Consider the following 25,853-nt stretch of genomic DNA (forward strand, 5'->3'; position numbering starts at 1 on the left):
TAGGAAAGGAACCGAGACGCCAACAAGAATCATCCACCACACATTTTCCGTTTTTAGTAACAGGAAAGAGAAAGGTATAAACAACAAAGGCCCGATTATCCATCCAAAAGAGAGCCTCCGAGCCGGTACCTAGTTGCAAGGAAAATAGTTCATCCAAATTGATGTTCCAAAACCAAATGCTTAGGTCCTTATCAATTGAACACATATTTTCCACGTGCAAGTTAGGAAGCTTTAAGAGGGGAGTGATGGGTCAATCGGGCGGGTTCACGTCAAAATGGGTTTCGAGTAAAATGGTTCGTTTTAAAAAAGCGTCAACTACCACTTGTGAGAACGATATATTAATCTTATGTAAGTTATTTAATAATAAAGAAGTATAGATGATGTTCATAACAATTAAAAAAAGAGAAACTAAAATTTTAAAAACGTTAGGTTCGCAGGATTCAAAGTCCTGAGTGTTAACCACTAGACCATAGAACCAATTCGATTCTTATACTTCTTTGAGTATTTATATTGTAGTACAAAGTAAATGGTACAGCTTGCAATAATAATAATAAACAAAGTTAAAATTTGGAAATAATATATTAAAAGTTATACGAGTAGGATAATTCAAAAGGTTCTACCATTTGTTGGTAGGTTGTAATAATTCTAATTGTTCAGTAAAAAAGTTATTGTAATTATAGTTCATACTTCATAGCATGGATTACCCATTAGCATTTAGAAATATGCATGACGAGCGTAAAACTCACATATTCTAGTTGTGTCCACAAACCAAAGATCAAAAACACAAGAATTATAATTATACGACTTCATTTTAATTTATTTCCAACTTTACAAACGTCCTTATGCCTCCTTACATTTTCACATCACAACCATTTTAAAATCTATTTTTCAAAATCAAATAAGTAAAATCACTATATAAGTTAGATTATTGTATAAGAGAAATAAAAATAATGTATAAGTTAATGTTGTTAATATCAAAACATTACATATATTTATTATTCTATTTAACTACTACATTATAATATTATAGGTAGTCACTAAAGCACGTTGTATAAATGGCGAACTAACTAAAAATCCAGTTCACATAAAAGTGAAGGGCACGCACCCCGGCTCGAACCCTCGCCCTTGTGTTATCATAATCCCGATCGGATTTGAAAAGAGAAGCTATTAGCCGGTAATTCAACGAAGATGATCAAGATAATGATTAAGCAGAGTTTGAATTAAAAAGATTAGACTTTTATCAAATTTGAATTAATTAGTTTATTTAACTTTATTTAATTAAGTTGAATACATTAGGATTAGCATTTGTTTAGTTTAAGCAGAGGGTCTCTTTCTAATTTAAACTAAACAAATGGGGCACTGAATCTATCAACAAAAATCTTTTATCCTCAATATTCTATCACATTATTTCACAAATATTAATATTATTCGTGTTGTGTTTAGTTTGTTTTATTTAATCCTTTGATGACGTTCTCATTTTTGTTATTCTCTTATAAGCTATATGAAAAAGAATTAGAAAAAAGTGTCATTTTAATATGTTTTTTGAGCGTATGAATACTCCTACAGGACACTAGGGAGATGTAATCTGATCTTTTCATGTTTAATATAGTCACGTTTTTTGCATTATATCTATATTGTATTTGGTCGTACAATGATATATATCATCTTTTATCATTCACTAAAATGAATCGTATTTTACCTCCCTAACGAGAACTATATCCGCCAACAGGAATAAACACCTAATGCTTTTTCTAAACCAAGGTTCAAGAGTATAAAATGACTACATGACCATTTCCTAATCCGGACATCTTGCATTTTTAACACTCGTCAGAAACACCATTCGACCTAATAATATGTACGTATCACCAAAGACCAGGTCGAAAACCACAAGTCAGGTTAATCCTGTATGCGTGGATCTCGCAAATTAAGTGTAAATTAAATGGCAAAGAAACCATAATGTCCAGTTACATTTTCACACGTCAGTTCACCTATAATCTCCCATTTTATGTTCATCGACAAGAAAGCAAATGATGCATTCATTTGACAGAAGTAAAAAAGGCAAATTACTTCAAGTAAACATCACCCTGCAAATCACATACAGTTTAGTAAATACATAACCATGTATTATGTTCCTCTCGACAACATTTCTACAACAAATATTATAGAAAAAATAAGATTTAAATACCGCTCCTAAGATTTTATGGGGCAAAGTTGTCAAATTGTGTAGCGATTTTACAAACTAAGCAAAAAAGAATCTAATCTAGAACTTAACTGAAGTGGTCATCTATACAACACGAACCCATGTCCCTCCACACATTGGACAACCATGAACCCAGCGGCTGATCCACCACGTTTCCCGCTCGTTTTGAGTAGACGTGCTACTGCTTCCGCCTTGTGACCCAAAAGCTGAAGTTTGGCGCAAACATCTTATACACTGCATATAAACGTAATCCGTTTAGAAATGGCTTCATAACACCAGATCCGAAAGATATAGTCATAAGACAGAAAAAAAAACATTACCTTGTACCAAACACCTTCAAGGCCCGTTTTCCATACAGCTGTCGTCACGTCTCGCCGGGACCCCATTATCCCTAAAAACGCACCCAACCCAACTGAAGTGTTCAACCCAAAAGCTGCATCTCTCTCCGACATCCTGCGTTTCCTGGGCCATAACCGTTGGGCCTCATGGTGCACATCATTAGTATCAACCGAGCTAAAGCTGGCCCAATCTGTAGAAGTGGTCAGCCTTGAAGAATCATCAACACCCATATCATCCGGGTCTGACCAGGGCCCACCAAATGTGTTCCGTCTATGCCATTCTTCAGCAGGAGGATGAAGTTCCAACTCTCTTAATAACAAACCGGCTGCATCCGCTCCCCGAGGCCGTGGCATGTTCTGCATAAAAAATTCATTAGATAACAATAATAATAACAAAAATAATAATAATAATAATAATAATAATCAAGCTTAACATATATCAAGAATTTAATACCTGCATATGTGGACCAAGGGATGCTTCAACAACCTCCGGCAGAACAGTGTAATTCCCATCTATGTAATGAAGACGGACTTGAATGTTACTGTTGCCTACTTGAGAACCGGGTAATGGGTGGGCCAGAGCCGACGTTCGTTTACAAAGATCCATTAGTATCAAAAACAACACCTTAACCTCGTCAAACGTGTAACCTTGACCAGCATTTCCAGACCCATATCTCGACTTATTAGCCGGGCCTTCTTCCGAGCCTTTAGGTCCAGAGCCAACCTGACCACCCCGAGACACTGCTAACTCGTCTGACCTACCCATCGCTGATGTCACTTTTGTAGAGCCGGAGCTGATTTCTTCAACCTTGTTAGGCCCCCCAGACTGAGGTTTATGCACGGATGAGTCCGCGTTGTTTCTTTGAGGAGCACCAAGAAATCGAGGTAGGTGTATTCGCCGGAAGAAATAACAGAATAATAAAAGTTGGCAGAGTCTATGAAGAAAATGACAGTCTCCAATTAGCCTGACAGCCGGCGTTCCCGGGAATGTTCCCGTGTTTATACTTATAGGCATGAATGAAGATGATGGCCCACTTATGGGATTAGGTGTTGTGTTAGGCACACCATCAGAAGTGCTACTGATCTTAGCAATAGCTCCTTGTACCCATGCATGAATTGGTGTGCTTGCAGTAGAACTTGCACTGCCATTTTGACCACCTGAATAACAAAGCCATACATTCATAACTAAAAATATATATGTCACATATTTTGTAAAACCTACCCGGTGCAGCTCCAGGAGTGCCAGTGCTTTGTGTAGGACTGACGACTATGTTACGATTGCCACCTGTACCAGCAGTTACAGCATGGCTTGCCAGTGTACGACAAAAGCTAGCATATCGACGTAACCGTGTAATAAAATGTGAAGCTAAATCAAGCACAGCATCAACATATGCCTGCACAGTGCACATTGATTTGTGTTAATTTGAAAGAAAATAACAACCATGGAGTTGGGTGCAAACTGCAAAATACAAACCTGGATGTTTAATACAAGTGCAGGGTCAATAGCCATTGACTCAGGGTCAAGGCTGTTTAATGTCTCACCAGATGCGAGCCATGGCTCAACTACTAAAGCTGACGGATTAACCAGAGCTGACTCTATTCCCTTTCCTAACATATCCAGTAATAATCTTGCTTGCATATCCAGCACCATTGCTCTCACCTCCTGAGCATTTGTACCTTCTAAAAGTCTGCATTTTATCCTGTCCAATCTCTGCATAAATCAACGATTCAACATTAATAACACATGTAATGCAACATAATTATATGCATACAAACAGAGTACAAGAGTGAGACAGTTGGAAGGAAGTTGAAGAAACATACAGGGCCATATTGTTGTCTGTGCTGAGTGGAAGGAAGAGAATGAAAATCAGCATCCAGAACCGCAATCACATTGTTAAGTGAAACTAATAAATCCACAGAAACAAAACTATCAACACTTAGTCAAAGTCAACTTCAAAGTCAACCATTCAGAATCTTACCAATGCCATCTTCAGCAGCACTCTGTGTACAGCCAACAGCATCCCACCAATCAACTCCAACCATAAGACTCCACCAAAACCTAGTAGAACACAACACCATTTCAAGAAAAATACAATGATTACCAAAACATTAAGATTTAAGTAGTGTAAAATACCTCTCGGCTATTGCACGTTCCCATGTTGATGAGTTTGCTTTAACTTGACTGCTTGGAACAGCAGGGGGAAGAACACGAATGATCTTCAACATAGTACAATCCTTAACTGTGTCATGCCAAACAGTAGCAGAACAGCAGCTTGTAGAAGAAAACGCAGGAGACGCAATTGCAGAAACAACATTGATCTGATAATTATCAACAGGCGTAAAACTAGAACCAGAAAAAATGTGAATCCCGCCTCGTAGAAAAGCAACAGCCACCTCACCACCATGAGCAGAATAGACTATACGAGCAAGAGTTCTAACATCACTTGGCAAATCAAACGGGTCAAAAACCACCCGTTTTGACTCTTCATTGCCAGAATCAGATGTGTTGACACCACCCTCTGCAGTAGATCCGCTGGGACCCGTTTGATTACTTTTTAAATAGTCAGCAGCTGGAATGCTTTTGTTGACTTTTGTGACCCACACCGTCTGCATCGGGGGTTGACCACCAAAACTTGATGTGGGATTCCCGAATATTGGGTGTAGGACGACAGGCTCGAGAGAAGATTCCCAACGTTGAACTCTCCATCCGGTAATAGATGGACCCTCATCTGGATCATAGGGAGACATGTATTGCCCTATATACACAATGCCAACATCTAATAAGTTCATTTTCCATTATAAGAAATACATACCTAAAAAACAATAAATTCAATTAAAGTTGAGTAGGCGTGTAAACAAACCAAATGCTCAGTGAATCATTCGTGAATTGTTCAGCGAGAAGTTCTTTTAGGCTTGAAATGATCGAACATGGACAAGTTTTTTATTCATTTACTTAGACGAACAAACAAGAACACATGCCCCGTTTGTTCATTTACGTTTGTTTATATATTCACATAACTTTTTAGGCGCATTATTATTTCATCTAGTATATAAACTTAAGATATCACCCATAACAGTTAGGTCAAGTTTTATTAATTTTTTAGGCCCAATAGATTAATTTCAGTTGACCTTTAATTGCCAATCACTTAGTTATGTTCGTTCATGTATGTCCAATCATGTTAGTTTATGTTTGTGAAGCGTTCATTTGTACTATACGAGCACGAACATGTTCATTTTCTTAACGAACGAAAACGAACCAAAAATACCCCGTTCGTTAAGTTGTTTGTATTCGACCTTTTGTTCAGCCAAAGTTGAATGAAGGAACACAATCTGTTCATTAACAGATTGAAGTCAGTACCTTCAACAATCACAATAGCAATCACGGACCCGCCACAAGTCGGGTCAAATGCAACTGCAGTAACACCAGAACCCCATGTAGTTGTTGCTGCTGACTGAGCCGAAGCTTCAGGACTCACATAAGCAGAGAAATTAGAGACAGGTGAACAATGAAGTGCAACCATGTCACTATAATCTTGCTCTGTATGCTTCTTCCCTTGTTTAGCTTCTAAACAAAGATATTCTTGCCAGCTAAACAAATATGACGCCAGCGGTGCAAAACCGTCCCATGATGGTGGATTAACAGACGGAGGAATTCCACTACTAGTACTGGTTTTTGGAGTAGCTTGAAATCCGTTTCCAGGGCCTGGTGTGACCTCCCAGACAACAACGGTTGATGGGTTCACAATTGGAACTCCTGCAACATGTAATGCACCTGAATCCGTCACGATTGCATCAGCAGCCATAATCCCACTGGGGCCTGCTCCTAAAAGGCCTTTGCTTGTGCAAAACCATTTAGATGTACCACTCTGGTTTGATGGCCACTGAGACCAGTGAAGCTGGATAGATCCAGATGAGAAGACAGAACATACACATAGGAAGTTCGGCCATCCAGCTGAATTTAAAAGAAGAAAAGATTTAACAAGAAAGTAATGAATGATGTTATGTTTTGAATAGTTTATAGTTCAAAGTAACAAGAATCACCTGGAGCTTGAGGCTGTTGTGAGAGAAACTTTTCCTCAAAGGTTGACTTTGTAGAACTATTAGATCTTGAGGAAAGCCACCTATACTGTTTTTACAAGAAAACAAAGAAATGTCAAATCATTAAAATCATACTTTGAATATAAATAACAAGGTAATATCAACTTCATACAGGTGACACCCCAGATAGCCACTTGGTAATAACTGCAATATCCTGTCGCCACTCGTGCTCCCGTTGCCAACAACTAGCATCTTTAACCAAGCTACATGATCCCTTTAGCATCATAAAAGATAACACAAGTCAGTTTCAATGTATCGTATCAGATAACTAAAAAATTAGGCAAGATAAGTAACAGATCATATGCTCCATAAGAAAGAACTGTATATACTGTTTCCACAAATATTTACAATGGCATTGGACCATATGCTTAAAAACTGGAAAACAATAATCCACATGGACAGACAAAGCTTACCTGGGAAGGCTGAGTCCAGATAGTTATCCGCCCATGAAAATTAGCAATTAGTAACGCACGAGGACAAGACGAAGGAGACCATTCAATAAACTGAACAGAATCACGTGGAGAATCTGGCATAATTATTCAATACAAAAAGTCAGGACTTAAATATTGACCATAAGGAACAGAAAAAAAAACTATATGAATTCTAAACCAAGCTGGTGGATTTGCATTAGAGTAACTATTATATGCAACTAGTTTGAGACCCATCTACTGCACGAGTAATTCATGAAAATCTATAACCTTTAATAATTAAGCAACAATACAATAAAAAATAAAAATATCATATATTGTTTATAGAAAAAAGATTTATATTTAAATTACAAGAATTAAAAAAGAAACTCATAATGTATATATCTTGAATAACGTTTTTTATAAGATAAGAGATTATTAAAAATTCATATATTGGCAAGTAAATATTAAAATTAACATTTTTTTATTATCTGCCTTTTTGTTTTCATGCTTTGTGTTAAATAAAATTATAAATTTATTTAAGATAAGTTTAAGAAGGGTGAGGTTTAGCATGAGAGTGACAAGTGGTAAAACTTGTAGCTTTTTATTAGAGAGTGCAGATTAGGTGGACAGAAAACTACCGTATCATTCAAATAACCAAGCCAAAACTGATGAACATAAGTGGTATCATGTAAAATAATGTCATACACATTACCTGCAATGACATTAAATACAGTTGACTCGGTAGGTCGTTCAGGGATCACAATATGGATTGGAATCCAAAATGGTGGATTTGCATTAGAACTGCAAGAAAGAAAAATCTAAGAACATAAGGCATATCCAAAAATAAATTACTGTCACTGAAGCTTAGAATGAAAATTTGATGCATATATCTTAATTGCATTTATTTATTAACAAGTGCCGGCCAAAATGCAACACCAAATGGATGAACTTGGTAACTACAAGTCTACAATGGTACATAAAAACCTCTATAACAAAATCCCCAACACTAAAAACCTTATATTAAGTTGGAACTGATACCAAGAGGATACCAAGTCCATAAGATAATACTAATGAAAAATATGTGGCATCAAGTTCTTTTGAATATGTGAAAGTTAAGCTTAGTATTTAGTGACTTAGTTCTATAACCAACTCTTCCTAGATACATAAAACATGTGAGCTACTGTCAATGATTGGAAAACACCACATACCTGGGTATACGTGCACAGGTCTCTGATGCACATGCTATAGCATTTAGCTTTCCACACCAAGCAACAGCACTGTTAAATCAAAAGGTTCAATTTTTTCATAAAAGAACGGTAAAGTACTACAAATGGCATGTGTTCAAGTTGCATATAATAAATCAATTCAAAGTTTGACAAGGATAAGACAGATATCACTCACTGCTAATATCAAAATACTTCTACCAACCAAAATCAGTTAAAACATAGAAGACATTGTTCAATTTGCTAAAACACACTGAAAAGAATATAGATAAAATTCACCAAATTCTCAAACAAGTTGTAGTTCCTAACTCCCACTCAAAAAAATAGGAACAGTGTTTGCTTGATATCAACACGGTAACTCTTAGACTAACAATAATCAATAGATATGAATCTTGGACTCTTGGTCTCCAGTAATCAGCACCAAAACCGAGTCATTTTAACTGCTTTCATATAACCAGATCATATATCAAATAACCAATTCACGTGTGAGCTACAAAGGCCTGTCAAGCTAAATGAATTCTTTTACATATCACTGTTGAGTTTACCCAATTCTACATATCCTATCAAGATAAACAAACACCAAATGCTGCAAATTGCAAAAGTACAAGCATAATTCAAAGCATTCATCTTTCCTAATTCATAGTTTATCCAACCACATACAACCCGAATCAAACCAACAACCAAAACCCTATGCAGTTAATGCAGAGAAATACCGGATATCTGCTAGAGGTTCGAAGATGGCTATAGCCAAAACCTAAGCAAATTAAACCTAATTATCCACCAATTAACCACATCTAAACCTAAAACTACAGCAAATTAACCAGAAAATAAAGTTGAAATGATTACCAAAAATTACGGCATAATTCAGGAACACTCATCTTAAACTGCAAATTAGACCTAGGCTGCTTAAGCCTAATACAAAAGACAGTGGCCGGACTAACAACATCTTCATCCATGGGATCACCACCGCCTCCTTTATCCATCATATCACTGTCCTCTTCTTCTTCAGCGGCACCTGAATCAGCAACAACGATAGCGGCTGAATCAGCAGCGTCAACAACAACAGCTGCTGCTGCTTCAATAGCAGGTGAATCGTTGTCTTTGGCAACAGGTGCGGATGAAGCACTCATTGAAGAAAGAAGCGATTAAATGAAAAAAAGCCCTAATTTATATATAATAATAACAGATTGTAGAGAGAGAGAGAGAGAGAGAGAGAGTGTGTGTGAGAGAAAGTCGCGATTGAAGGCGACAGCAATGACTGGAAATAGAGAGAGAATTGATTTGTTTTTGTCCACAATAGAGAGATGAATAATAATAATAATAATAATAATAATAATAATAATAATAATAATAATAATAATATGTCCTTTAGGGTGGGTTTGTGTTGTGTGTAGTGTAACGAATGAGAACGATACATACACGAGTCAATGCTTTCTTTCTAACCATTTATTCTTATGTATATATCTTTAATTATATAAAAAAAATCTAATTTTCATAGTGTTGGAGATAAATTGTTTTTGAAGGTGGTGATGTTACACTTTTTAACTTTTACTGGTTCATTTTTAGTTTATGATACATTTATGTTAGAGCATCCCAACTAAGACGTGTGTACCCATGTAAAAGAGAGACGGACAAGGATGATGATGTCTTCAGGAGAGAGAGAGAGGCTGAAGTTGTGAGGAAAGGTGGGAATGTATCTAACTTTGTTGACGTTGGTACGGTATGTCCCTGACTTTGTTGGAGACTTGAATATATCTTTAGGCTGGTTGTTGTGGAGAGACTTTAAAGTTCAAGTTAAAACGTCACGTCATGAACTCACCTCTAACACTGTATTGTGGTTTAAAGTCTAGCCCTTCAGCATTTGGGTCCTACCATGTGATGAAGCCTTTCCATTGTCGTGCCGGTATTGTGTTGAAGCTCCTCTATTAAAGTCATGCCACATGGGCTATTGAAGCCCTGTATCAACTCAAAGTGAGAGTGTAAGCTTTCGCTAATGATATTTGTTTATACCCACTAATATACGAGTTTTTAAATTTGAGGGTGATGAACTGAATACATAGTTTGATGGTGTTAGTAATAATCTGAAGGTTCATATACTAATTTGATTAATCGAAGTGATAAGCTCTTATCATACGAGAGCTCAAAATCAATTACCTATGACCCCATGTAATATGTATGGGGTAATGGAACTATTGTTTGGTTGGTCACGAATATACTTGAAGTAGAATATGTTTCTTCATTTAGTATAATTCTCTTTTCGATGTATGGTCTTAAACAATTCCCCACTTAGTGGAGAATCTTTGTACCTAGTTGCTTTATCAAATAATCATTTAAATAAACCTTAACTTGCTTTATAAAAATGGAGTTTAATTAGGAAGTTGTGTCACTTTATATGAGTAAATATAAATTCATAATGATTTTTATTTATATACAATCATAAAACCTATCTTCTACTCTTAATTTGAATGTCTTAAACAAACATGGTAACCGTACTCGATCATTTGAATTTGAAGTTTGACTTGATCATTATCATATAGTTGATTCACAATCTGGATCTCTCTCCTTTTTTTTTAAGGTTATATTTTCTCATTTGTCTTCGATGTTTAATCTTTTAACAAACTAATGATGTAGGCTTTTAAAATTGATGTGTATGAAACAATGAATGCACATACATGTGAAGAATCATTTAGAAATATATATTATGAGGGGGCAAGGAGTGGTTTAAGTGATCATCACTTGATCACTTGGCTCCAACCAATCCAGTTATGCCACTTCGTATCCATATTTCATGAGTTATGGTGATCAAATGGGGTGGGGACGGTATAACCGTGTAAGTGATCATCATTTGAACATTTGTCTCATTCCTAAAAAAATTCCCCCTCTATTATTCTCCATCACACCCATGATCACCATCACAAAATAATCACTCATCCTAGGATGCTTGTATGTTACGGGTGTAGCAATGAAAGGATAATGTATACGACACAGTGATGTACAAGGAAAACCTTGATCCTTAAGATTGCCAGCACAAAACCTCGGGAGGCAATTAAAAGTCAACCTGCCTTAGACAATCTTATTAAGTAAAAAATCAATTACAAGCTTGGAGGTGTAACGATCACCGTTAAAGTTACAAGAGAGTGTGTATGGTTCTATGCAATCAAGGCATTTCTATATATAGTTACAATATGCTCTTTATATAATTATCCACTCCATGATACTTTAAGAAGTAATCATTGTCTCATAGTGGATTAAGAAAACTCTAATGGATATGACTGGGGATCGTGTTCTATGATCACCGTCACAAAAAAATCACTCATTGATAAATATGATTGGGGTGGTGTTCCGTGATCATCACTTGATCCCCCCTCGAGGAATCATTAATTCAAAATAGTAATGACATTTACGTAATTAAATAAAAATAGTAATGGATAATAATGAATAAGGACATAATAAGCATTAAAGTGACTCTTATAATTTATTCACCTCTTTTTTAAATGTTGTTGACGTTTTCACTCTTAAGTAACGTTTGGTATATATGAATGAAAGAGGGAATGACATGATTCATTACGTGGGAATAAAGAAAGTGATGTTTGGTTACTTAATGAAATGGAATCATCCATTACACATGAAATCTCATTCCATCAAAACCATTCATTCCTACCCCCTTCTTTTTTTTCATTCCATTCGTCTCTCACCCTACTTTCTCAACATCACCACCACCTAACAACAATCACCACCACTACCATCGCCACCACCACCTGACCGCCACCGTCACCGTCGCCACCACCACTTTACCACCAGCGCTACCACCGCCACCTGACCATAACCGCAACCACCACCGTCGCTGCCTGACCACCACCACCTTCGTCGCCACCCTACTATCGACATCACTACCAATGCTACTACCGCCACCCCCACCACCACAACCACCCCACCTAACCGCCACCACCTTCATTTTCGTCGCGGAGCTATCACCACCACCGTCGCCATTTCAGCTTTTTTTTTTTTTTTTTGTAAAAAAATATATTTTGAGATAGGAATATTTTTATTATTTCTATTTCATTCATACAATTTTTTGGATACTAAACAAGATAAAGTAATTATTCATTTCATTCTCATATGTTAACCAAACAAGACAAATGAATGGTAATAGTCCATTTCATTCCCTTTTTCATTCCATTTAATCTATCATTCTATTCCCTCTTCATTCCATTACTTCCAACCAAACATACCTTTAACCTATAACATATTATATCTTCGGTGATCTCTAAGATGAAACGAAATAAGGAATGAAAACTTTGTGAATTAATTAAACAAGCAAGCAAATATGTGAGTTAATTATACACACAAAAATATGAACTAATTAAGCAAGCAATTAGTTAATTATAGACACAAGTAAACATGTAACAGTTTTTAAAGAGCCTATATTAAGCAGTTCACGAACGACCTAACTCGTTTATACCCCTAAAAGATGTAAAACAAAGACAAAAGGTCAAAAGCAAGCAATTGTTATCAATAGTATTCCTTTAAAGCTACCCTATATGATAATAAATTATTATTACTTTATTGGTTCCACAATATAAGCTTAACGTACAATCATATACGGTACCTTTCAAGTTACAATTACCATCTATAATATATACAAACGAAAACATAAAAATCTTATGTGTCGCGATGTGGTCGCTCCCTCTTTCTTTGGAGTCACCAGATTTACTTGATTTGTAAATGGAGGTTTCTCATGTATTTGACCTGAATTCATGGGTATGTGTCTTACCAAACCCAGATATCCCTTAAACGGGTTATAACATCTCATTAAATTAAAAATTATTCTCACCAAATTATTGATGTAAAAATCTTATAAAATAGGATATACCAAAGTTAATAACTTATTTATTTTAAAAAAGATATATATATTATTTAAATTAAAAAAACAATTTTATAGTAAAAAAATAAACGGGTTTTGGGTCTCATCAAACCATAAGTATATTATTAACTTTTATAAATATTATTTATAATTAAAAAATCAATTTTATAGTAAAAGAAATAAACGGGTCTTGGGTCTCATCAAAACCATATAGCTTTTAAATCGGGTTATAACATCTCATTTATTAGTGAAACAATTTATCACCCAACCATAAGTATATTATTAACTTTTATATAATAATAAAATATAAATCAAAAAATAAATAAATATTAGAACAAATCATATAAAACAACCCCCGTAATACGGGGGATAAAAACTAGTTTATGATATAAAATAAGATAAATGTAACAAATTATTATTTTTAAACCATGTAGACAAACCTATGTTCACTAATCACTACTGAACAAGACCCACAACCAGACACCACTAAATACACGCTCTTTGGTTAGTAGACTATTTATTTAACTTAAACTACACTTAACCCCGAATATTTTACAGGCTTTGCATGAATCTCGTTGAACCCAAACGTCAAACATCACCGAAATTGAGTTATATTGAAATGTTTAGTCAATACTATATAGAAACAACCAAGTCATGGCATCTTTAATTTATGTTTTATTTTATATATAACACCATTAAAAAACATACGGTCCTAGAAAGCTTCAAAACACAAATATCCTTGCAGAGGGACAAGCATCATCCATAATTTACAGATACTCCAATAGGTCTTCCTGGTTTTTCAAATCCCATATCACCACTTTACCATCTAGTCCTGTAATGTTCACCGTAACAAAACGACTCAATGTTTCATGCAACTGAGTATAACGCTAATGTTTCATGTAATATGTTTACCTGAAGTGCTAAAGCTGGTCATTTTGGCAGTCTCTGATCTCTTCAGTGGTACAATGCAACTAAGAATACAAAAAATGGGAAATTATTAATTAAACAAAATGTGAAAAAAAGATGAAAGAGTTTAAAATGGCAAAAGGATGTACTTGATGCAGTTGTCATGAACCCCAGCACGGCCTTTATCATTGCTCGTTCCCTGTTTCGAGCTTCCATAGAACTTTCCAAACGCTTCTGTAAACTGAAAACGGGAAGATAAAATGTTAACATAAAAGTAATATTGTTTGCCCCTATTGTATATATTCAAATTAACATACAAACATCAAAATGAAGAGGTTAAAATGAGTGTAAAACCTGTGAACCGTATCTTCCACCCGAAGATGCTGTCTTTTTTTCATCAAGGTACCTGACAAAGCTCCTAAACAAAGATACAAATTGCAGAAGTTGGATCTCAATGCATATATAACACCATAATTATAAATAGTTTTTTGAAGTCAACAAGCAATATTTGATATATTACCATAAACCGGTTCCATCTGCTGCAAAGACCATGGGATTGCAGTCAAAGCCCACACCAATTACCAGTTTCTCAGAAACAAACATAACCTGAGTAAACAACGTTTATAATCGTTTAATTAAAGGAATTGCAAAAACAGGGCAGAATGATAGAGAGGATGCTGACCCACATCACGAAGAGGCAGGTTACGCAGAACTACACTTTGAGCTAAAGGAGAAGGTCCAATTTGGTCAACAAAGTATATCATCGAATTATGGCCTAATTCACATAAACAAATACAAAATTATAAGATATTATGACTTTATAGCATCTTAACTTGTGTTACAATGAATATGAAAGTATTAGAGTCGATTATCTCACCTACATAGGCTAAACTATTCCCACTTGGAGACCATTTGACTCCAAAAGCCCAGCAAAATGAGAGGTCAAGCTGAACAATTTGCTGGTCAAGCATACAAGAAAAAGTTACAAATAGCACAAAGTTTAGGGAAATAATAATTGTAAATGTTAATAGACACCAAACCTCTCCAAATTTTGCATCTAACGAGCCGCTTCCGGATTTTTTTGGCTTTCTGTCAACCGCCATCATAGATGTCAGTGCAAATTTTTCAGTAAACGTATAAAGTGTAAGCAAAGATAAAGCCTATGAAATGATAAAATTTTGTGCACATACCCTGCATCAACTCCTTTAATAAAAGTTGAGAATACTCTGCATTTTCCATCAGTAGATGTTGTAGCAATGAGAACCTGTTATAATGTATCATAAGGATAAATTTATTAGACGGGCATGCTGGAAACAGCAATAGGTATGTAGATGCACATAAATAAAGTTTAATATCAACTTTAAAGCAGCATCTCAATAGCATTTTTAAAGTTATATGAAATAAGGGAATAAACAAACATTATTTGGATGCCACGCAACACTAGTCACAGAAGAATCATGTCTTTTCCTGATTAGCTTACTAACCCACCTGAGAAAACATATAGTATACATGATTGATAAGAGTTGATATGTGTACGAAGAAACAAACGTCAATTAGTAAAGCTATATTCCGTATGCTGTCAAAATTTTTCTATATCTACTAGATTCTATGATGGAAAGATTCAATTACTTTCAAAGATGAAGTTTTCATGCATATAATACATCAAGAAAAGAAAGAGAATTAAACTTGAGACAAAGTGACAAGTTAAACATTTTATGTATGAAGTTAGAAATCTAAACAGCAGGATCTTACCAGTTATTCTCCTGCTCATAGTAGCATATACAAACAGTTTTAGCTCCACTTCCCACAGCAAACTTGTTTCCTGCGGACCATAATTACCAAGTATAAAGTGACACAAATAGGAGAGGTCAACTTCCCAACAATGTCATGACATCATGAACATTCAACTAATTAGCTAGTTCTTTTTTTAACAGACAGTGATCAAGAGCATTATACCGCATTTGGATGGTTAGAATACCTTTAGGACTCCACTGAACACAAAGTGCAGCACGGTTGAGTCTAAGGATAACAAGAGTAGGTACCCATAAAGATCCTTCCTCATTCCAAACATATCTGCAAAATGAAATGTGTTCAAAATATAGGACATAATGAATAATGGCACTAACAACAAAGAACCTATGAAAAAGAATATTAGAAAATTCACTCACGAATTCCGATCATGAGACACAGTAACTATTCTGTTTGATGATTTACTCCAATCTATCCCTACTATGATTTGGTCATGCTGCACCAAAGTAAAAAAGAAATAAAGTAGAAGGTTTTTCTGTTAGAACAAACATGAAACTAACTGAAAAGGCGTTATGAAATAAACTTAACATAAACTACCTTTTGGAGAACATGAATCCTTTCCCAACTTTCTTCCACTAGTTTATAGATGTGAACCTCATTATTGTTTGGACAAAGAGCAACCACTGCATGAGTGCATATACTATCAAAACTTATGATCACAAGTGCAAACAAAGTTAAAAAAAAAAAACATGTAACAGCATTACAGCAAGTTGTCAGAATACACTAAGGGTGCAAACAAGCCAAGCCGCTGACGGGCTACTCAAGAACGGATCGATAAAAAACTCGATACTAGCCGAGCCTTATCGAGCCCAAGCTCAAGCCTTGCATTGTAAGATCGTTTAGGATCATCAAGCCAAGTGTATTCTTCAGTTTTAACCTTTTGGGACTTCTGTGTATTAATTTCACACTGCACAGCTAAGCTCGAGCCGAGATTTGGCTAGCTAAGGTACCACACACGAGCTAGAGCCAAGCTTAGGCTTATTAACGATTTTCTCAAAATGTATGAAAAAATCACGAAAAACGTATATAAATATATTAATAAATAACAAACGAGCCGAGTTTGAGCTTGAAAAAACGACTCATGAGCCGTGCTCGATCCTAGTCGAGCAGGGGCTCGGCTCGTTTACACCCTAGAATATACAAGACCCCTGAACACAACAAAAGCATCTAAAATAGTATATGATGGAATATACATTACGCCAAGGCCTAACCATGTAAACAAGTGGAATTCAAATAAATAACTAAGAACTCCTTCACATAGCTTTTTTACATACGCATAAATCTTGATAGAACGTCAGATCAATTTTGTTCAGGTAATTATAGGTGAGCAACGAACATACTGCCCACCACCTAGATTTCCAACAGTTACATGAACTGTAAAAAAACTCAAGAAACTTACTGAACTTCAGAATAATATTACAAACAAAGCACTGCCATTAAAAATCAAAAACTATTATTTGGATCAAAGGGGGCACAATTCACCTTGACAATAACTGCACAAGCTAAAATCGAAATAATTGAAGCACTAATCGAATAGACAAATCATCAATTTCTATCTAAAACAATGATCATATTATACCTAGACCAAGTAATCAGGGAGCATTTCAAGTTTATTAACCCAAATTCAAAATTAGCCAAATTCGGTAGTAATTGTATAAGACTGTTTGAATTGGCATCTTACTAGATTGATCAGGGCTCCAGGCATGGCAAGTAATGCAATCTGCGAACTGATGTACTGAAATTGCCGCCATTTCAATCTGCAAAACAGAATAATTAAATGAGCTGTTTGATTCTGTCAGATTTGTGATGATTTGGATGATGATGATGAGAGAGATTGAGAATCACAATTAATTAGATCGGAGAAGAGGAGTAATCATGAAGATTAGAATCCAAGCAAAAGCCTGATGAATGCAAATCCTATGTTTTTTTAGGGTTTGAAAATAATATATTCTTCAGTTTGACCTTTGGCTTATTCTATTTACGTATGACAACTGACGAAGGACCTTTTACCTTTTTACCAATTTATCTTTCTCATATAACCATAGTAAATTATATTTTTGTGTATATGATTTGAGTCGGCATCATTTGATTTACTCAGTGGTTAGTAGTCTATCTTTCATTTGGTGGTTCAGCGTAGGATGGCGCGATAGATAAGGGCCATTAGTCTTGAGTGGGTTAGGTTGTCGGGGTATATTTTCTTTAAATCCGTACCGGAGATAAAGAATAATAGAATATCCAACCAAGCTCTATAAGATGGAATACGAAGTGATTCAAGCAATTGTGTTGGTGACATGTTGGATGATTTGGTTAACAAGAAACGATATGATATTCAATAATAAGGTTGTTTCGATGACGAAAGTAATAAATGATATTACGGTCATTGTAAGACCTCGTTACTGGTGGACTTTGGACGTTGGATTTACTCATAAACACAGTTCTAAATATCAGAGTTAATTAAAACTTTACGCGGAATATAAAACTTTCATAACATTACAATAGTAATCCATAACATGTCTTAAAACATTCTTGTCTTTCAAAATTAAAACACTAAGGGGGTGTTTGGGATTGCTTATTTTCACTAACTTATAACTTATAAACTTTTAGAAAAGTAATAAGGTGTTTGGGATTGCTTATATTGTGAGAGGAAAAGTTCCATAAGTTATAATGTTGTAAGTTATTAACTTAATGAAAAGTTATAAGGAGGTAAAATAAGGAATCCCAAACACCCCCTAAATATAAAACATCATGCGTCTTCGGATCCCAGACCTTATTCTTCTGCCATGTGTTCCGCTCAAGCCAGTTGTCTCATCCTACTCACCTGCGTGCATACTAAAAGTCAGCTACGCTGAGTGAGTTCTAGTTAATCACACATCATACAATACATATACTTACCTTCAATTATGCATCCGAAGATACATAATAATTACTTACTAATTTACTTTCATTACGTAATTTCATACATACGATCATACTTTATTACTTTCATACTACATAGTTACTGTCCATTCTATCTAAGATATTATTAGGGTCTGATCCCTCTGTCCTTTTCTATCTTAGATATTATTAAGGTTTGATCCCTTTCTTGTTTATCTCAGATATTATAAGGGTCTGATTCATTTCTTGTCTATCTCAGATATTATTAGGGTCTGATCCCTTTCTTGTCTATCTCAGATATTATTAGGGTATGATCCTTCTTTTTTTCTCTATCTCGGATATTATTAATATCTGATCCCTTTCTTCTCTATCTCAAATATTATCAGGGTCTGATCCCTTACTTCTTCATCTTCGTGCATACTGTCTTTTCATACCCGTAACGTACATATACTTTCCTTAATCATTCATACATATTCATATGTTGTACATATATATATCATACACATTCATCTTTCATATACATACCTCCCTTGTCAATATGTGCAATATCCGAAGATCGTTCATGTACCGACAAGCTTTCATTCACATTCAAGACATATATAAATAACATATAGATCATACATTTACCATTTAAGGTAAGTGTATTAACTATCACATTGAGTATGCACACAACCCCGAAATTATAACAAGGAAATGGGGCTAGAAACTCACCTGAATGCGGTTACGTTCACCGTTAATAATTATTCCCTTATTTAGCTGTGCGCGACTAACTGTATAACAATTACACATACCAATTAACTATCACTACCCATATCGTGTTTCTAGTCTAATTATAACCCTCAACGAATGGGGGTACGGGGGCAGCGCCCTGGCAGCGAGGTTTAGGGGCGGCAGCCCCTAGCAGGGTCCAATGGGCAGAGCCCCTGGCTGGGGTTAAGCTGACCTGACAGCTTGGAAAAATTTTATTTTCATTAACTGTCTTAACACATTTTCCATTAGGATTTTAATCTATTATCTACTTCGCTAACTCATTCTTCATAACGAATTAAGCTTGATTCGTTTTTTATTTCGTTATCTTATCATGCCTTGATTCGTTATCTGGTTCGTTACCTTATCATAACGAATTGGGTAAGTAACGAACCACTTGATTCATTATCTTACCATAGCGAATTGGTGGGTAACGAATAGCTTGATTCGTTATCTTAACATAGCGAACGGAGTGAGTAACGAATCACTTGATTCGTTATCTTAACTTAACGAACTGGGTGAGCTAATTTGTTATCTTGTCTTAACGAATGGGCGAGTAACGAATTACTTGATTCGTCATCTTGATCCGTTCATCATAACGAATTAGCGTATGTTCTTATCCAAACTTTGACTAAGGGGGTCAAAGTCAAAATCGATAAGAACAAGAACAGTCAACGCTCGTCGGATCTGCAATTAACCCTTAAAATCATGATGAAATAACATGATTTCGGTACCATTGAACTCGGATTAGCAGCGCCTGTAAACCCTAACCACCCAAACATTCGCGTTTAATAGGGTATTTGATTCACGTTTATATACGGTTCTTAGGCTAACGATTAAACTATCAAACTGTAATGGATTGCACTGCGGATTAGTTCGTTGGATTTGTTTTCATCACATTCATACAGATATAGGATTACCTAAACGAATATGGACCTAAATGAACGATTTCTAATTATAAACGTATCTTAAACGAGTCGGTTTGCAAACACGAGCTAGTCTTGATGTAGGTTTGGTTCGTCACAACGTTCTAGCACCAACAAGCTTGGGTTTTCACCTTCGAATCTTGGCTCGGGATATAGGATGGTGTTTGTGTGTGTTTTTGATGGTGTAGGCTATGGTTTAGAGATGGATAAAATGAAAAGGATTAGGGTTTAAGGGGTTTTTATACTCCTTTAAGCCCATGGACCTAAGACTCATTCCATCTTTTAAAGTCCAAGCCCACCTTCTGTTAGTTTATTTATCTAAACGACAAACGACACACTATAAAATAAACGAAATTTCATTTATTATTATAACCGAAAATAGGATGTTACAGTCATGGCATTCCTTTGGGTGAGTCAACGGAACAAGTGATTGTTGCTAGAGTGGGAGAAATGGGGGGCTTTTTCAATTTCGTTAATATTATTGGTAGATTTCCTGTATATTTGGGAATCCTTTCTTCTTGTAAGTGGTCATTTTATTTTGGTTCTTAAAAAATTGGCTTTTCAAAAAAAAAAGTTCATATATTTAACAAAGGCTAGTCTCATGTGTTAAGTGTCTCAATAGCTACACATTAGGGGTAAACTGATAAACTTGGTTGTTTTCTTTCTTTTCTAATCGATTGTGTCCCTTCTTTTGTTTGACCTATATTTGCAACATCAAGACTTGAATAGCCAAGATCGTGGTGATTTGTTTATGTGAGTATCTTGTTTATGTGGGCATCCAACGTGGATTCGAACTTTACGAACAACAACAAATTATAATGTTAGCTTTAATATTTCACTCAAGAAATGTTGCATTCCCTAGTTGATGAATGTTGATCATGTGAACAGAATACAAATTTAGGTTTTATCGAAAGGGTTGACCATTCAATGTGTCAAAGTGTTACTGATAATATTATGTAGCTTAGGTTCATCAATAATCATGAAACAAAGACAAATAATAGATGTTCTAAAAAACAAACAATGATGTATGTATTATAACTCAGTTAATTGTTCTTCCTCATTTGGTATTGGCATATATATATTCTCAATTTCTCATTGTCAGTATGCAATTTAAATGCCATTTTTATTTAGGGGGTGTTTGGCTAAGCTTTTTGTTTTTGTTTTTTTGTTTTTGGAGGGGTAAAATGTCCAAAATACCCCTCCAAAAGCTAAAAAAGCTTTTGGAGGGGTATTTTGGACATTTTACCCCTCTAAAAGCAAAAAAGCAAAAAGAAAAAGCTTAGCCAAACACCCACTTAGTAGTTACATGGTTTAGGTCTATTACTTCATGAGAACACGTAGCCATTATCTTCTTTTGACCCAAGTTCACTTGTTTATTTATGAGTCTTGAATCATTACACCACCCATCACCAAATGATTAAAGCATTTTACAAATCTTTTTAGGCGTTTTGACAGGTACTGACTTCATTTAGCCTTCAAAACATTTAAACCCATTACAAGTAGAAATACCATAACCCTCGCGCCCTCTTCGTCACCAAAATTATTATTCCCAAAATGCTATTTTTCAAGAAATGTGTGTTTAGAACGCAATTTAATTTTGTTACTCAATTTTGAATTGCTAGTCTTGTATACAATCGCTACTCCACAACTGATGACGGGGGTAGCCCAAGGAAATAATAAAATGAGTGAAACACATTAACGCTAAAAGGGTTAAAAGGTTAAAGGCTTCATTTCCCTCCCAAACTTATGTAAACAAGTACACATGTGCTATAGTACGATGTCAAATCACTGTACACATCCTTGTCTCCTCTGAGCAAAGGACATGCTCAGATAAAGTATTATTATTTTAACTATAGACCAGCGGTCCAAAGCTTCCCGCCCATAACGGTCAACCCTCTAAGCGAATTGGAGGTCAATTAGTTTGTACACTGGATAAAGAGCTTGGTCTCTCTTTCTATAAAAGGAGGACTTAAGCCCTAAACATAGAACATCAGATCTGGAGTTAATACATACTCCCTGATATTCTCTTCTTCCTTGAGAAATATGCTCTTAGCTTATTTCTTTCTTACTTCAATAGCTTCATAGCTTCACCAAGAACATCATTCAGGAACCGATTCCAAACATCACTGTTCTTGATCCTCGGTGAACTATAACAATCAACAACAAACTAGTGAACCTCCTTCTACGTTTTGCAAACGTAGAGGGACACCACGACCTGCGTTAGGTTTACCTGAACCCTTGAAGCTTGTTAGCCTAACCAGTCCATTCACTATCATTGGTCTTATCTTTGTTGTAGCAACAAGTTGACGCCCACCGTGGGGCTACGCCGCTTACGTTATCATAAAGACCAGTAGTGTAGCTCCATCCTCATGACAGAAGGTGAATCTCCCGATGAAGTCGACAAAGTGTCGAGAACACCGACACCAAGTGCCGGCCAAGAAACTCCGGCCGCCACCATATCTTTTTCCACCCCGGGAGGAACTCCGACGGAACCTTTGTTCCTCGAGTTTTCACCTTTCCGACCTCCAACCCCTTCACGATCTGGGGTTCCTTCTCCTCATGCAGGAGTCACGAACACTCCGGAACGTGTCGACTTGACGATAGAAAGTGTATCACGACATTTCTTGCAACTAAGACATCTTCTTAACCGACACGTGAGCCAAGAAAGAGAGAAAGGGATAAGATTAAGGCTGGAGTACGACGACGATGAACCCTCACTGTCACTCGGACGTCCACCTTCCCCTTTAACCAGCTCACGACCTGCTGCTTCTCATTTAGAAGCTGGTCCAAACGTAACCTGCCAACCCTTTAACCCGTCTCCTTATACCTATGCGAGGTCAAGCCCAACGGCTTTCCCTTTGTATACTTCACAACCCCTTGGGCACGAGACCACTCTCGACCAAATATGGCAGTCACCAGCTTCAAGTGTTCCCCCTCCTACAGCCACCACATGGGAACAGGCCATGTCGGTCTTATCCTTAGCTCGTAGTGCAACGATGAGCACTCCCATGGGAACAAGCCAAGCAGCAGCATCCCCTGAAAGCATGCAAGGCTTCAACCTCATGCCTCAAATGATAGCTCAAATGATGGCACACCTCCCTTGGACCCAACTCATCAACCAAGCACTGGATACTCACCAAGGAACAACGAGTCATAATACAAGGGTAGATGAAGACCTTGCGAAACCTTACAAGCCCAACAACCTTTCTTGTTTCTCTCAATAAATTGCCGATTATGACTCTCAAACAAAGATCAAAATGCCACCCTATATAAAAACATATGATGGAACCGAGCATCCCGAAGACCACCTCCAGGTATTTACCGGTGCTGCCAGAATTGAAAAGTGGTCCCATGCTGAATGTTGTTTAATGTTCATGCAAACACTTGTCGGATCAGCCAGAATATGGTTCAACGACCTTCCTGCTCAAAGCGTTCGAAGCTTCGATGATCTAAGCAAGGGATTTTTGGCCCATTTTTCACAACAAAGGAGGTATGTCAAAGATGCCACGGTCATTTTCCAGATAAAGCAGAAAGATGATGAAAGCCTTCGAGACTTTATCGAAAGGTATAAAAAATAAGGGTTACAATATGTGGGGGCTGACGAAAAAATGAGGGTGGCAGGCTTCATGAACGCCATCACCTCCAAGTACCTCACAAGGGACTTCAACAAGTGCCTACCTAAAACCCTTGAAAACGCTCTCGAACGAGCTGAAGCTCATATCCGAGGCGAGGAGGCCGTTGATTTCAAAGAACAAAGGAAGAGAACTCCTAGTAGGCGAGGCAACAGCCCCAGCCGAAAGAAAGGGAACTACAACCCCTATGACAAATACCCCAGGAGCTCAGATCAACGAAGGCCTGAAGGCCGGAACCCTCCAAGCAGGGAAAAGACTGTGAACTTCACAGCCTTAACCAAAACACCTCAGGAGATCCTTGCCACTGAAGAGGTGAAACACAACTTCCGACCTCCTCGACCCTTGCCCAAGAGCAAGAAAAACGAAAGCTCCATCCAGTTCTGTGATTCTCACGAAGAAAAAGGTCACCACACCAACGATTGCTTTCAACTCAAGAGAAGAATTGAGGAAGCCGTTAAGTCTGGAGAATTGGCTCATTTGGTGAAAGGGGTCAAGGACAAGATGGCCGAAAGAAAAGGCAAAGAGGTGAATATGGTGAATATAGACGATGGTGTTTCCCACAAACGACAACGCTTGGAGGCTTGGGAGCTTCAATGTGTCTGCTTCCCACCACCTCAAGGTGACTTACTCTCAAACCCTTTGGTGGTAGAAGCGAACGTGGGAACACTCAAAACAAGCAAAGCCTACATCGACACAGGGGCGGCCACAGAGATCATGTATGAAAGGTTCTTCAATCAACTATGCAAAGAAGAACGTTCAAGGCTTCAACCCTCCGGGTCTTTTATAAAAGGTATCGCCGATGTACCCTTGAAGCCTTTAGGCCAACTAACCCTTGATGTCTGTTTTAGTGAAGGCAAGATGAAGAAAACCAAACCACTCACTTTTGTGGTTATCTACATACCTTCCAACTATGACGTGATCACAGGAAGGCCAGGGCAGTGCGCGTTCAACATGGCTGTCTCAGTTGGTCAAGGTGCTGTGAAGTTCCCAACTGACAGGGGAATTGCAACCCTTCAACCTACCCAAGAGGTTTACACGGTTGAAGGGGAAAGCTCAAAAGGCAAAGATGAAGAGCAAGGCTTAATCATAAACCCCAAGTACCCTAAACAAAAGGTACGGGTAAACACAAGCCTTTCCAAAGAAACACTTTCACACCTTGAAAAGCTGTTGATGAACTACAACGATGTCTTTGCTTGGTGCCCGGAAGACATGACCGGCATCCCTCGAAGCATTGTAGAACATGAGCTAAAAATACCACCTGATGTCAAGCCTGTTGTCCAAAAGAAACGGAGCTTGGCTCCTGAACAAAGCTTGGCAGCATGCCAAGAGGTTGAAAAGCTTGTACTGGCTGGGATCCTACGAGAGGTCAAATACCAATCCTGGGTGGCTAATCCAGTCATGGTTCGAAAGCCTGACAAGTCTTGGAGGATGTGCATCGACTTCAAAGACTTGAAAAAAGCATGCCCAAAGGATTGCTATCCCTTACCCGAGATGGACCTCAAGGTTGACTCCTTAACAGGCCATCCCTTCAAATGTTTTCTTGATGCCTACAAGGGTTATCATCAAATCCTCATGAAAGTGGAAGATGAAGAAAAAACCGCATTCCACACGGACAAGGGTATTTTCTGTTATCAAAAGATGCCTTTTGGCCTATGAAATGCCGGTGCAACTTACCAACGTTTGATCGACAAAGCATTCGCTAGCCAAATTAGTAGAAACCTGGAAGCTTATGTCGATGATCTGGTAATCAAAATCAAAACCGAGCATCAAATGCTTGAAGACATAGAAGAAACCTTCCAAAACTTGAGGAAGATCAATATGAAGCT

General features: G+C 36.9%; 2 protein-coding genes across 2 annotated transcripts; both read right to left on the reverse strand.

Annotated features, from left to right (window-relative positions):
- Positions 1-1,940: 1,940 nt before the first annotated feature.
- Positions 1,941-9,443, reverse strand: LOC143557054 (mediator of RNA polymerase II transcription subunit 16-like). The gene is made up of 15 exons (XM_077046222.1): positions 9,116-9,443; positions 8,255-8,323; positions 7,759-7,847; positions 7,050-7,162; positions 6,749-6,850; positions 6,580-6,664; positions 5,897-6,490; positions 4,673-5,294; positions 4,518-4,597; positions 4,360-4,442; positions 4,013-4,249; positions 3,761-3,932; positions 2,993-3,696; positions 2,521-2,895; positions 1,941-2,434 (listed from the first exon to the last, which is right to left on the reverse strand). The coding sequence occupies exons 1-15, from the start codon at positions 9,397-9,399 to the stop codon at positions 2,285-2,287; spliced, it is 3,759 nt and encodes a 1,252-aa protein (XP_076902337.1). The 5' UTR covers positions 9,400-9,443; the 3' UTR covers positions 1,941-2,284.
- A 4,313-nt stretch (positions 9,444-13,756) lies between these two features.
- LOC143557051 (actin-related protein 2/3 complex subunit 1A-like) lies at positions 13,757-17,781 on the reverse strand. The gene is made up of 16 exons (XM_077046218.1): positions 17,694-17,781; positions 17,530-17,605; positions 16,386-16,471; positions 16,208-16,284; positions 16,018-16,112; positions 15,792-15,861; positions 15,458-15,527; positions 15,230-15,303; positions 15,080-15,128; positions 14,917-14,998; positions 14,726-14,814; positions 14,560-14,645; positions 14,394-14,457; positions 14,189-14,280; positions 14,046-14,104; positions 13,757-13,965 (listed from the first exon to the last, which is right to left on the reverse strand). The coding sequence occupies exons 2-16, from the start codon at positions 17,597-17,599 to the stop codon at positions 13,901-13,903; spliced, it is 1,128 nt and encodes a 375-aa protein (XP_076902333.1). The 5' UTR covers positions 17,600-17,605; positions 17,694-17,781; the 3' UTR covers positions 13,757-13,900.
- Between the last annotated feature and the right edge of the window lie 8,072 nt (positions 17,782-25,853).

This window comes from Bidens hawaiensis, unplaced genomic scaffold, assembly GCF_021521415.1.
Source record: "Bidens hawaiensis isolate Kalapana, Puna unplaced genomic scaffold, B.hawaiensis_p1.1 tig00018784_1, whole genome shotgun sequence".
Classification (NCBI taxonomy): Eukaryota; Viridiplantae; Streptophyta; class Magnoliopsida; order Asterales; family Asteraceae; genus Bidens; species Bidens hawaiensis.

Excerpts from the sequence above, each read along its gene's own strand:
- LOC143557051 (XM_077046218.1), bottom strand. The coding sequence starts at position 17,599 with ATGGCGGCAATTTCAGTACATCAGTTCGCAGATTGCATTACTTGCCAT. Across the intron at positions 15,129-15,229 it reads ATTAAAGGAGTTGATGCAGG|AAAGCCAAAAAAATCCGGAA; the intron begins GTATGTGCACAA and ends GGCGGTTGACAG. Across the intron at positions 14,646-14,725 it reads GTAACCTGCCTCTTCGTGAT|GTTATGTTTGTTTCTGAGAA; the intron begins GTGGGTCAGCAT and ends TTGTTTACTCAG.
- LOC143557054 (XM_077046222.1), bottom strand. The coding sequence starts at position 9,399 with ATGAGTGCTTCATCCGCACCTGTTGCCAAAGACAACGATTCACCTGCT. Across the intron at positions 4,443-4,517 it reads TGCTGCTGAAGATGGCATTG|TTTCACTTAACAATGTGATT; the intron begins GTAAGATTCTGA and ends TGGATTTATTAG. Across the intron at positions 4,250-4,359 it reads ACAGACAACAATATGGCCCT|AGATTGGACAGGATAAAATG; the intron begins GTATGTTTCTTC and ends TGATTTATGCAG.